General features: G+C 41.8%; 1 protein-coding gene and 2 non-coding genes across 5 annotated transcripts in view; all 3 read right to left on the reverse strand.

Moving 5' to 3' along the window:
* Positions 1–935: 935 nt before the first annotated feature.
* Positions 936–13,410, reverse strand: part of KANSL2 (KAT8 regulatory NSL complex subunit 2) — a 29,328-nt gene continuing 16,853 nt past the window's right edge. For 2 of the 3 annotated variants that reach the window (XM_050746901.1, XM_050746898.1), the window contains 3 exons: positions 8,195–8,448; positions 2,476–2,595; positions 936–1,706 (listed from right to left, as the gene is read on the reverse strand). In XM_050746901.1, the coding sequence (XP_050602858.1) occupies positions 1,575–1,706; positions 2,476–2,595; positions 8,195–8,448 (506 nt within the window). In that variant the 3' untranslated portion in view covers positions 936–1,574. Of the gene's footprint in view, positions 1,707–2,475; positions 2,596–6,469; positions 6,568–8,194; positions 8,449–13,410 lie in introns of those variants that run through there. The other variant, XM_050746900.1, reaches the window with a different exon arrangement.
* Positions 1,918–2,054, reverse strand: LOC126931901 (small nucleolar RNA SNORA2/SNORA34 family). Its single transcript, XR_007718009.1, has one exon. It is a non-coding gene; the product is annotated as a small nucleolar RNA SNORA2/SNORA34 family (small nucleolar RNA).
* On the reverse strand, positions 4,497–4,631 carry LOC126931900 (small nucleolar RNA SNORA2/SNORA34 family). Its single transcript, XR_007718008.1, has one exon. It is a non-coding gene; the product is annotated as a small nucleolar RNA SNORA2/SNORA34 family (small nucleolar RNA).

The raw sequence follows: 13,410 nt of genomic DNA on the forward strand, positions 1-13,410 counted from the left end.
ATGATTAAAGTTAAGATGATGGTGTAACTGTAAGCCATTCTGTGCCCATTTCAGTTCTTAGAGAAAGTAATTTTTTGCCCTCTTTGTCATAATGCAGTACAGAAATAGACAATTTCTAGTGTAGGTACCTCAACCCCAACTGAACTTCTATTTTAACCCTGCTCTAAGATTCAGTGTCAAAACAATCTTGACAATACCTTACTATCTTAGTGATCCAGCATCAGGCCCAATTTCTCTTATGTTTTAAGTATATTCCTACCATTAGAGAATTTTGAGATGGCATGAGCATTATTGTTTTTTTTTTTTTTTTTTGAAATAAGTTATTTCAAAATCCCGGGTTGCCAAAATATAGACACAGGGTCTCACCGGCTAATTTTTTGTATTTTTAGTAGAGACGGGGTTTCCCCGTGGTCTCGATCTCCTGACCTTGTGATCCGCCCGCCTCGGCCTCCCAAAGCGCTGGGATTACAGGCGTGAGCCACCGCGCCCAGCCGAGCATTATTGTTTTTTTAAATAATTATTTAAAATTTGAAAATATAGACACAGGGTCTCACCATGTTGCCCAGACTGGTCTGGAAGTACTGAGCTCAAGTGATCCACCTATCTCAGCCTCCCAAAGTGCTGGGATTACAGGTGTAAGCCACCACACCTAGCAGAGATGACACTGGCATTAATCGTGAGAAATGGGAGTGGGAGTAGGGGACACAGAGTGGAAGGGTAGAAAGAAGATATTTGGAACTGATTGGCTTTAATAAGTCCTGCCCCTTTTCATTTACTTCTTCCTTAAAAGCAAAACCAAAATGAGCTACTGAAGATTTATTTTTTCCTGGGATGGAAGTATTATCTGCCCCAACTTCCCTTTCCCATCAGAGACAGGTCCCTAAAACCGCGGAAGAGAGACTATATTCTCAAACAAAACATGCATTCAATTCAGGTGACTGTTTGATATTTTCATAACATTTTCTTTAACATTTAATAGAAACTATATACAATAAATTTGTACTATATTTTACATAAGATAGCAACCACAGAAATTTACATAGGTTAAAAGCAAGATGGATAAGGAGGACCCAGTCCTGTGGGCTGTTTTAACAGAGGATAAAAGCCAGAGTTCACCACGGAAACAGGTTAAAGATTGCCCAATTAAGTAGAGGTGAAGAAAAGTTAAACTGCAGGTCTTTAGATAGAGATAACCAGATATTAGGGCCATCAGTATCTAAAAGACACTACTCACAAAGACAGCTCCCACCTAGCTACTTAAGTGGATTTCTATCCATGACTTTGGAAATCCCATCACAAAGATGTCACTTTCCTTTTAGGTATAGTACCAAATAATCCCAGAAGCTTTGATAGGGATTCTCTCTCTCCCTTGCCCTGAGTGGGAAGAAACCCACAACTTTTAAGAAGTATTGGTCCATGTCCTCAAAATTTGGCTTTACTTTTGACTATAATACTCAATCCAGAAGAAAAACAAGATAGTCTGGGTTGCCTGTGTTTTGCGAGAGATGATCAGAAATATTTCTTTGAAGAATGAGAAATTTAAATCCACCAAAGTAAAATGGTTCGCCAAACTATCAACTAATAGAAGTGGGTTCTGGCTTCCCATTTGCAGTAGCCAATCCACTCTGAGACAATGGTGCAGAGGCTTTCTCAGAATTTCGAGATCCCTGGGATCTGCACCCATCTCCAGCCATCTGCATCTGGCCCTGTTAAAAGAAATAAAGGCACTTCAGTTAGAAATTCATTCACTGTGGTCTGAAGTATGAATCTGACTTATCAGTGGCCATTTATACTAGCAATAAGAAAAATACAACAGAAATTAATTAATTCTGGACAGATGCTCCTCCCTATATTAGCTATCCCTGTCCCTTGGAAGAGCCTACTCCTGAGCCTCTTCCAATGGGTTGGAGAGCTGTAGGTTGTTTCTTCCAAATGAAACAGCCATTCCCTGCTGAGGTCCCAGAACAGCCAACAGACCATAGGAAGACAGTCCTTTAGGCCTCTGCTTGAAACCAACAGCTACAGTACAACTGCTGGTTTTCAGTCAGGGCCACTGGAATTCTACCCAAGGCTCACAGACAGAACTCAAATCACACTACTTTACTGGTCATTCTATAATGAGAACAATTTCAGTGCTGAACTCTCCCTCAGAAGGTACAGTTTACCTAGATTCCTTATCTCAAGCTTTTATTTAAATAAATTTATGTCCTACTCTGGGATATGAGGATCGGGGCCATTAGGTGTTCTAAGAGTCTATCTGGAGAACTACAGCACCAAGGGTATACAGGAGCAAAGTAGGGCATTTTTAAAAGTGCTTTGCTTATATGGTATTCAATGAGCGAGAGACATGTGGAGCATCTTTATACTAGTGATGACACCCCACTCCCCTCCAGGAGTACATGCTATCCAGCAGGGAACCCTCTGCCTGGCCAGGTCTCTACATGCGGCAAACAGGTGGGATTGTTCTTCACTTGCCAAAATATCCACTGGGTCTTCAGCAATTTCTTTGACTAAATGATCTTCAAGGGTTAGTGAAGGATCAAAAAGCAAAGGTGAAGGAGGACACTGCATACCATCACCCACAACATCCAAGTCCTAGAAAACAAGAGAGAAAAGCCCATCAGCAATACCAAGGGAAACAATAATAAAGGTGGTATGTTTTTCAGCAAACTTTAAAGCAATACTCTGCTGTATCCCTCAACCCTAGCCTACCTTTGATCAAAAAAAAATTTTACCAGAACGTCCAACAAATGAAACAAGATCCAAGAGCACTGAGAGCTTTTGCTGCCAAGTGTAAAACATAGACCAATATAGTGGATTAAAAAACACAATTCTGGCCACCACACCTGTAATCCCAGCACTTTGGGAGGCCGAGGTAGGCAGATCGCTTGAGCCCAGGAGTTCAAGACCAGCCTGGGCAACATGGTGAAATCCTGTCTCTACAAAAACTGCAAAAATCAGCCAGGCGCAGCAGCACACACCTGTAGTCCCAGCTACTCCAGAGGCTGCTGAGGTGGGAAGATCCCTTGAGCCCGGAACACAGTGGCTGCAGTGAGCCGAGATTGAGCCTCTGCACTCCAACCTGGGTGGCAGAGTCAGACCCTGTCTCGGAAAGAAAAAAAATGTCCAGGAAAATTCATAGAAACACGAAGTAGGAACGGAGAATAGTAGGGAACAGGGGAAAGGGAAAGGAGAGAGTTACTGTTTAAAAAATACAAAGTTTCTGTTTGGATTGATGAAAAAGTTCTGAAACAGAAAACATTGATAGCTGTATAACATGGTAAATGTTCGTACCACCACTGACTTGTACACTTAAAAATGGCCAGGTACAGTGGCTCATGCCTGTGATCCCAACACTTTGGGAAGCCGAAGTGGGAGGATCACTCGAGGCCAGGAATTCAAGACCAGCCTGGGTGATACAGCAAGACCCCATCTCTAGTTACCCACCTACATACACACATACATACATAGGTTAAAAGAGTAAAATTTTGTTATGTATGTTTTACTACAATTAAAAAAATATTTTTTAAAAAAGCATATTCTCTCTGAGGCTACCTGTAATCAACATGCAAGTTCACCAGTGATTAATTTAAATATGAACAATGCTATATTAAAATTAAATACTGCTGGACAATACAAGATTGCCTGATTAACATCCTAACAGCCACGAAACAAGCAAACAAGCCCCAACAGGGGAAAGGGAGAAGGTAGGAAGAAAGGAAGGATGACAGAAAACTCACAGTTCCTCTGAATGGCTAGGAAATATTATTTTGGTTAAGTCCCTATCCCCACAGAGCAACAACCTGTTTTTTTTTTCTTGTTTTTTTGTTTGTTGAGACAGAGTCTCGCTCTGTCACCCAGGCTGGAGTGCAGCAACGTGATCTCGGCTCACTGCAACCTCTGCCTCCTGGGTTCAAGCGATTCTCCTGCCTCAGCCCTCTCGAGTAGCTGGGGCTACTGGCATGTGCCACCATGCCCAGCTAATTTTTTTTTTTTTTTTTGAGACGGAGTCTCGCTCTGTCGCCCAGGCTGGAGTGCAGTGGCGCTATCTCGGCTCACTGCAAGCTCCGCCTCCCGGGTTTACGCCATTCTCCTGCCTCAGCCTCCTGAGTAGCTGGGACTACAGGCGCCCGCCACCTCGCCCTGCTAATTTTTTTTTGTATTTTTAGTAGAGACGGGGTTTCATTGTGTTAGCCAGGATGGTCTCGATCTCCTGACCTCGTGATCCGCCCGTCTCGGCCTCCCAAAGTGCTGGGATTACAGGCTTGAGCCACCGCGCCCGGCCGCCCAGCTAATTTTTTGTATTTTTAGTAGAGACGGGGTTTCACCATGTTAGCCAGGATGGCCTTCAATCTCCTGATCCAGTGATCCACCCGCCTCAGCCTCCCAAAGTGCTGGGATTACAGGCATGAGCCACCACGTCCAGCCAACTCCCTGGTTCTTAAGGCTAACACAGTTTTGCTTTGTTAAAAAAAAAAATGACATTACATTCTAGACTATGTTTCTTCCAACTGAATTGGCACTTCGCACTGGAATACTGAATAGCCAACAGACCACAAGGAAAACATCACTCTTAGCTCCTGTTTGAAACCAACAGCTACAGCAAACCATTGGTCTTGATTCAGGGCCTAAGGCATTACAAAGGCTCAAACAATATATCAAACTAACTTTCATGCCACTGCTTTTCAAGAGTCTGGTGCTAAACTCCTCTTTCCTAAGAGTTAAAAATATCCAGGAGGTTTGTACCCCTCTATACCTAATCCAGTTTATAGACGCTCTACGTTTCTATTCATCTAGCTTCACGAGAAGCTTAGTTCTACGCTTTTAAATAAATCTAAGAATTTGCAATCCTTTCTCATTTTTTGGTGTGCTAATCACCAAAAATGAGAATCACAACATCTTCACATTAAAGAATTTATGTAATTTAAAAATCTACTTAAAAGTTGCTCAGGCCGGGCACAGTGGCTCAGGCCTGTAATCCCAACACTTTGGGAGGCCGAGGCGGGAGGATCACGAGGTCAAGAAACCATCCTGGCTAATATGGTGAAACCCCGTCTCCAATAAAATACAAAAAATTACCAGCCTGGCCAACATGGTGAAACCCCATCTCTACTAAAAATACAAAAATTAGCCAGGCGTCGTGGCACGCACCTGTAGTCCTAGCTACTCAGCAGGCTGAGGCAGGAGAATTGCTTAAACCCAGGAGGCAGAGGTTGCAGTGAGCCGAGACTGCGCCGCTGCACTCCAGCCTGGGTGACAGAGCAAGACTGTCTCAAAAAAAACAATAAAATAAAGCTGCTCAATTTAAGCAGAAACATAGGGTATAGGATACACTAACCTACCATCCATTTCAGGTGAGTTGGAAACTTCTGTAGTACCCACAGAAACCAGTGTTCTCACACCATGAAGACTATAAATCTGTTTTCTCCCATTCTTTTACCATGTGCAATTTTTGTGTGTATATGTGTGTGGTGAGACAGAGTTTCGCTCTTGTTACCCAGGCTGGAGTGCAATGGCAAGATCTTGGCTCACTGCAACCTCCATCTCCCGGGTTCAAGCAATTCTCCTGCCTCAGCCTCCCCAGTAGCTGGGATTACAGGTGTGTGCCACCACATCCAGCTAATTTTTGTATTTTTTGTAGAGGGAGTTTCACCATGTTTGCCAGGCTAGTCTCAAACTCCTGACCTCAGGTGATCCACCTGCCTCGGACTCCCAAAGTGCTGGTATTACAAGCGTGAGTCACCACGCCTGGCCCACGTGCAATTCTTATATAAATAATTAGCTTGGAATGGGTGTGGTGGCTCATGCCTATAATCCTAGCACTTTAGGAGGCCAAGGTGGGAGAATCACTTGAGGCCCGGAGTTTGAGACCAGCCTGGCCAACATGGCAAAACCCTGTCTCTACTAAAAATACAAAAATTAGCCAGGCATGGTGGTGCGCGCCTGTAATCCCAACTACTTGGAAGGCTTAGACCGGATCACTTGAACCCAGGAGGCAGAGGTTGCAGTGAGCCAAGATCACGCCACTGCACTCCAGCCTGGGTAGCAGAGACAGACTCTGTCAAAAAAAAAAAAAATAATTAGCTTGGAATTATTTAAATACTGAAGCAAAAGACATCCAAGTCTCAAGATAATAATGGAATGGATAAGTTTTCAGAAAAAGCTTTTCTCATATATACAAAGTGTTGTCTTTTATAAGATTATAAATTGGGAAAAGGAACCTAAAATAAGAAAATCAGCAAAAATGCCTATTAAAACAGGAGTGTTTTAAAAACTGAAGTATCAGGATATAAAGAGAATCCATGTTTTCGGCCGGGCACGGCGTCTCATGTCTGTAATCCCAGCACTTTGGGGAGGCTGAGGCGAGTGGATCACCTGAGGTCAGGAGATCGAGACCAGCCTGGCCAACATGGCAAAATCCCATCTCTACTGAAAAATAAAAAAATAAGGCAGACATGGTGGCACACACCTGTAATCCCAGCTACTAGGGAGGCAGGAACAGGAGAATTGCTTGAACCCAGGAGGTGAAGGTTGCAGTGAGCCAAGATCGTGCCACTGCACTCCAGTCTAGGCGACAGACCAAGATTCCATCTCAAAAAACACATAAATCAATAATGATAAAATAAGAGAATCCACATTTTGTTACTATCTCCAAAACCACCAATAGACAATGAGAGAGAAGGAACTCAAAAGTAGTAAGATTAAGGTGTTAAGTTACTACTTGCCAACCACCCTTGCATCAAAGCACAGAAAGCAAGCAAATATCCAGAATGAACAGCTGTGTTTTTACTCATATTAATATCTGATGCCTGGTCTTCCCACAAGTAAAATCACCAAAGTTATCATTAACAGTTATAGGCCAGGAATGGTGAATCATGCCTATAATCCCAGCACTTTGGGAGGCCAAGGTGGGCGGATCACTTGAGGCCAGGAGTTAAGAGACCAGCCTGGCCAACATGGCGAAACCCTGTCTCTACAAAAAATACAAAAATTAGCAAGTCCTGCTGGCACACACCCATAGTCCCAGCTACTCGAGAGGGTGAAGCACAAGAATCACTTGAATCTTGGCGGCAGAGGTTGCAGTGAGCTGAGATCACACCACTGCACTCCAGCTTGAACAACAGAACAAGATTCAGTCTTTAAAAAAAAAAAGCCAAGTTATAGTGGCCGGGCACAGTGATTCACGCTTGTAATCCCAGCACTTTGGGAGGCCAAGGTAAGAGGATCACTTGAGCCCAGGAGTTGAAAACCAGTCTAGGCAACATAGGGAGACCTCATCTATGCAAAAAATAAAAAACTGGCTGGGCATGGTGGCATAAACCTATAGTCCCAGCTACTTGGGAGGCTGAGGCAGGAGGATCACTTAAGCCCAGGAGTTCGAGGCTGCAGTGAGCCATGATCATGCCACTGCACTCCAGCCTGAGCAACAGAGCAAGACCCCAATTTAAAAAAAAAAAAAAAATTACAAAAATGATACCTAAGCTGGGCGTGGTGGTTCATGCCGACAGAAACCCTATCTCAAAAGTTCTTAACAGTATATTCCATAACAGCCAGAAAGTAGAAACAGCACAAATATATCCATCAACTGATAGATTTTCAAAGGATGGTATTTCCAAACAATGGAATATTAATTCAGTCACAAAAAGGAATGAAGTATTGATACATACCATAGTATGGGTAAACCTTGAAAACATTAGAAAACATTATGCTAAGTGAAACAAGCCAGACACAAAAGGATACATATACTATTACATTGATATGAAATGTCCCAAATAAGCAAATTTAGAGACAAAAAGTAGATTCGTGGTGGCCAGGGGCTGGGGGGAGAAAAAAATGAAGAGTGTCATAATAGGTACTGAGTTTCTTTTGGAGACAGTGAAAACCTTCTGAAATTAGATAGTGGTGATAATTGCATTAACTTTGTGAATATGCTAAAAATCACTCAATTATACACTTTCAAAGAGTGCAATTTATAGCATGTAAATTGTATCCCTAAAAAGGTATGGGAAAAGAGTCTGGAAAAAAAATTAGGTAGGGTAGATTTCTCCAAATGAATACACTAACATACAAACACAACCATACATATATATCACTTTGTCGATCTTCCTAACCACAAAGACTAACCTATTCTCACCATTAATAAATAAGGCTTTGTCTCAAGGGCCTGACCCAGAGCAGAGCTTCTCTAACTTACATCACTGAACTCCAGAGGTAAACTCTCAGTGGGCTGAAGCTCAGCAGCACTCAAGTACAGATCCATGGGGCCGGCTTCCAGATCGTCTGGCACAGACAGTACCTGCTCGGGCTTATACATCTGAGGAGGCAACTGGAAATGCAGTGGGCAGCAGGGATCCTCAGAGAGGCTTACAGGAACAGGTTTGTTGCAGGGTACCTCTTCAGATCCCTGGCAGCACTTGAAGAGAACCTGATTCGTATCCTGACAAATATCTGTAGAAAAATGGTCAAGGGAAATAAAACACAATCTATCGAAAGCATAAAATACAAATAACATTGTCTGCCACATAAAACTCAAGGTCTGGACTATACAAGATAAATTACAATTACATTTGATACAGAATATCAAATGCAGTTAGCAATTTTTAAAGTTACTTCTCAAAATAAATGTCATTTACTAGCATCAAATTCTAGCTCTACCAGTAATTTAAAACTTGTCCCCAACCTCCTTTTCAGGATCCTGGTCATTTAAACTAGACACTAATCCCATTCTCCCTTAAGTAAGTAGCAGTAACACTCCCAGGAACACATACCTATTCAGAAGAAATATGTAGTGGCAAATGCAAATAGCCTTGAAAATGCCCCTAAACAGCCCTTCCAGGAGATACAATGTGTCTGCTCCCTTAGCAGACTGGCAAAGTTTGCAACAATTTCTTGGACCTTGTTTCCAAAGATGATTACATGATAAATTCATTTAAAGCACCACTGGAATAGGGGGAAACAGAGCTCTAGTAAAAGTCACTAGGAATCATATTCTGACAAGAAATTAAATATTCACGCTTTTTTTTTTTTTTTAGGGGAGTGTGGTAGTACAGAAGAATCCTTTTATGATCCTAAAGAAGAAAATGTTGCTTATGAAGGCCCATTGAAAAAAACAAAAAAAAAGTATTCCAGAAACACTCCAAGGACTCTATTAACAACTTTTGTTAAAGGTAGAAGGGCTATATTTCCAAGTTAGCAAAGAAGCACTGTAGAATGAATCAAAATCGAGATGATTAGATACAATAAAATTCAAGTTACTCTACAAAACACATTTTATGCAAGTGCTACCATTTCTTGAAATCTTAACTACCTGGTTATTTTCCTAGATTAATAAATGTTATTTTAAAATTTGACTTATTTTTAACCAGAAAACACAATTTTTCTATAAACTGATAGTACCTGAATTATGGAATTATAATTTTCAACTCAAAACTTTCATGGTAATTTTTTAAATTAAAAAAAAAATCTAACATACTTTGTAATTTTTTAAACCATATAAACTTCCTTGAATAAAGCTATTTCTAGGCCGGGCGCGGTGGCTCAAGCCTGTAATCCCAGCACTTTGGGAGGCCAAGACGGGCGGATCACGAGGTCAGGAGATCGAGACCATCCCAACATGGGCTAACATGGTGAAACCCCATCTCCACTAAAAAATACAAAAAACTAGCCGGGCGAGGTGGCGGGCGCCTGTAGTCCCAGCTACTCGGGAGGCTGAGGCAGGAGAATGGCGTGAACCCGGGAGGCGGAGCTTGCAGTGAGCTGAGATCCGGCCACTGCACTCCAGCCTGGGCGACAGAGCGAGACTCCGTCTCAAAAAAAAAAAAAAAAAAAAAAAAAAAAAAAAAAGAATAAAGCTATTTCTTTCAATGCATACTTGGAAATAACTAAACTCTCAAGCAGGGTGTGACAACTGTGGCACTACCAACATTGTAGGCCAGGTACATCTTTGTTGGACGAGGATGTATAGCAGCATTCCTGGCCTCTAACCACTAGCTGTCAGCAGCACCTCCATCTCTGAATTATAACAACCAAAAATTTCTCCACACATTGCCAACTGGAAAACAAAATGGCCCCCAGCTGAAAACCACTACTCTAAAGAAACAGAAGATAGTACAAGGCAAACGAGTATTTATTGAATGATCAAATGAATAAACACATGAATCTAATGGGAATCATCAGATCTGCACTATGCGCTTAAGAAAATCTAAGCAATATCTAATGTGCTTAAGAAGCCCACTCTTATTTAAATTATTAATATTTAAAATGTTACCATTAAATATTTCAACCAAACTTTTTTTAGAAGTCTCGCTCTGTCACCCAGGCTAGAATGCAGTGGCGCGATCTTGGCTCACTGCAACCTCTGCCTCCTGGGTTCGAGATTTTCCTGCCGCAGACTCCCAAGTAGCTGGGATTACAGGCACCCAGCTAATTTTTATACTTCTAGTAGAGACAGGGTTTTGCCATGTTGGCCAGGCTCGTCTTGAACTCCTGACCTCAGGTGATCCGCCTGCCTCAGCCTCCCAAAGTGCTAGTATTACAGGCGTAAGCTACCATGACCAGCCAAGAACTTTTTTTCATTTGAATTCAAAGGACTTTCACAAGTCTCTTATGTATTTAATACCACAATATCCTTAAAAAGGACTCCCCCCGTCATCTTCCACCCGCTTTCCTTTCACATGGGGCAAAAGAGGTAAAAAGAAGGGAATGGTTAACCTACAACTAGAGTCTGGGTCCTTCACTTTCAGTCGAGTGCTGTCTCCATTAGACCACAGTAAAGAGTTAACAGGTCACCAATGGCAGTCGCATCTTTCTCTGGGATAAGGACTTAAGGAAGGGTAAGTGACTTAGGCAACTATGGAGTGGAAAGGAAAGAGCATAAAAGGAAAAGAAAATACTTCCCTTCTCTTTTCAAATACATTTTCAATTTTGCTTTATATTTATATTTTAATAAGCTATTTGAGTACAGTATTATAAGAAATATCTAAAATAGTCCTTAGTATCTGTAAACTGAGTTTTTTCCCTTATAAAAGTAATTCAAGCTCGCTTTAAAAAAACAAAAAATAAAAGAACAGTGAAAAAAGGGCATTCATAACCACACCATGCACAAACCATCACATTTCTGTATTGTTCCCTCCCAGTATTTGGTTTCATGCAATTTAGACACAGTACAGAATTCCATATCCTGGAATGTCACTATCATTTTGCTGTCATTCACAAATTTTGTTAAATATATTTAATGCCTGAAAATATTCCACACTATGTTGTGCCATAATTTATCTCCCTATTCTCCGGCTCTAAAAATTTTAAGGCTGTCTCAAGTTGGAAGAATATTTCATGTAAAAATATTGGTCTGCATTTGATTATCTCCTTAAAATAAATTCCCAGAAGTAAAAATCTTCATATGAGGAAATATGAATTATTGTCAAACTGCTTTCCAAAAAGCTTATATCAATTTATATTCCCACTAGCAATATTTAGAAAGGTCCATCCATTTCACCATACTCTCACCTACTTTTGAAATTCACCGACTCATTTTTGAAAAACTGCATATTTTTAATTTTAAAACAAATATATGTACAAATAACAATTTTATAGACTTTAAATTTTCCTTGTTTTATTTCCTATTTAGAGTTAACCTTTGAACAACACAAGTTTGAATTGCACGGGTCCACTTCCACGTGCATTTTCTTCTGCCTCTGCCATCCCACAGACAATAACACCTCCCCCTCCATTTAACAAAAAGACCACAAGAATAAGGACCTCTATGATAATCCACTTCCATTTAATAAACAGTAAATGTATTTTCTCTTCCTTATGATTTTCTTAGTAACACTTTTTCCTAGATTATTTTAAGAATACAATATATAAGACATATAAAATATGTCTTAGGCAGCTATGTTGTTACGGCTTCTGATCAACAGTAAGCCATAAGGCTACCAGCAGTTAAATTTTGGAGGAATCAAAAATTATACACAAATTTTCAACTGTGTAGGGGGTCAGCACCCCAACCCTCTGAATTGTTCAAAGGCCAGCTGTATTTATAGTGAAGATACACACTTGTCAACTATTAGTGTTTTTTTTTGTTTTTGTTTTTGTTTTTTTGCGTGAGACGGAGTCTCGCTCTGTCGCCCAGGCTGGAGTGCAATGGCGCAAACTCAGCTCACCACAACTTCTGCCTCCCGGGTTCAAGGGATTCCCCTGCCTCAGCCTCCCGAGTAGCTGGAATTACAGGCGCCCATCACCACGCCTAGCTAATTTTTGTATATTTAGTAGAGACAGGGTTTCACCATATTGGCAAAGCTGGTCTCAAACCCCTGACCTCAGGTGATCCACCCACCTCAGCCTCCCAAAGTGCTGGGATTACAGGTGAGAGCCACTCTGCCCAGCCCTATTAGCCTTTTCTATCTTCTTTTAAATCTGTCCATAGCATTTGCCCAATTATGTTTTAGGCAAAATTTTTTTTTTGAAACACAGTCTCACTCTGTCGCCCAGGCTGGAGTGCAGTGGCGCAAAATCTCAGCTCACTGCAAGCTCCACCTCCCGGGTTCATGTCATTCTCCTGCCTCAGCCTCCTGAGTAGCTGGGACTACAGGCGCCCGCCACCACATCCGGCTAATTTTTGTATTCTCCGTAGAGGCGGGGTTTCACCATGTTAGCCAGGATGGTCTCGACCTCCTGACCTCATGATCTGCCCACCTCAGCCTCCCAAAGTGCTGGGATTACAGGCGTGAGCCACTGTACCCAGCCTATTTTTTTTTTTTGAGACAGAGTCTCACTCTGTCGCCCAGACGAGTGCAGTGGCGCGATCTCCACTCACTGCAACCTCCGCCTCCTGGGTTCAAGCAATTCTCTGCCTCAGCCTCCCAAGTAGCTGGGATTACAGGCACCTGTCACCATGCCTGGCTAATTTTGTTTTGTATTTTTAGTAGAGATGGGGTTTCACCATCTTGGCCAGGCTGGTCTTGAACTCCTGACATCGGTGATCCACCCGTCTCGGCCTCCCAAAGTGCTGGAATTACAGGCGTGAGTCACCTCGCCCAGCCTTTTTTTTCTTTTTTTAAGAGACAGGGTCTTGCTCTGTCACCCAGGGTAGAATGCAGTGGCATGATCCTAACTCACTGCAGCTTCAAACTCCTAGGCTCAAAAAATCCTCCCAAGTAGCCAGAACTACAGATACATGCCATCATGCCCAGATAATTTTTCTTTCTTCCTTTTTATCTTTAGAGATGAGGTCTCACTGTGTTGTCCAGGATGTAAGTATTTATCTTTAGAGTTTTTCATTACTTTGCACAAGCATTCTATATATTAAGAACAATAATATCTTATCAGACATCTGTTGTAATTAATAAATTAGTAAAATATGGCCGGGCGCGGTGGCTCAAGCCTGTAATCCCAGCACTTTGGGAGGCCGAG

The sequence above is a fragment of the Macaca thibetana genome, chromosome 11, assembly GCF_024542745.1.
Source record: "Macaca thibetana thibetana isolate TM-01 chromosome 11, ASM2454274v1, whole genome shotgun sequence".
NCBI classification, from domain to species: Eukaryota; Metazoa; Chordata; class Mammalia; order Primates; family Cercopithecidae; genus Macaca; species Macaca thibetana.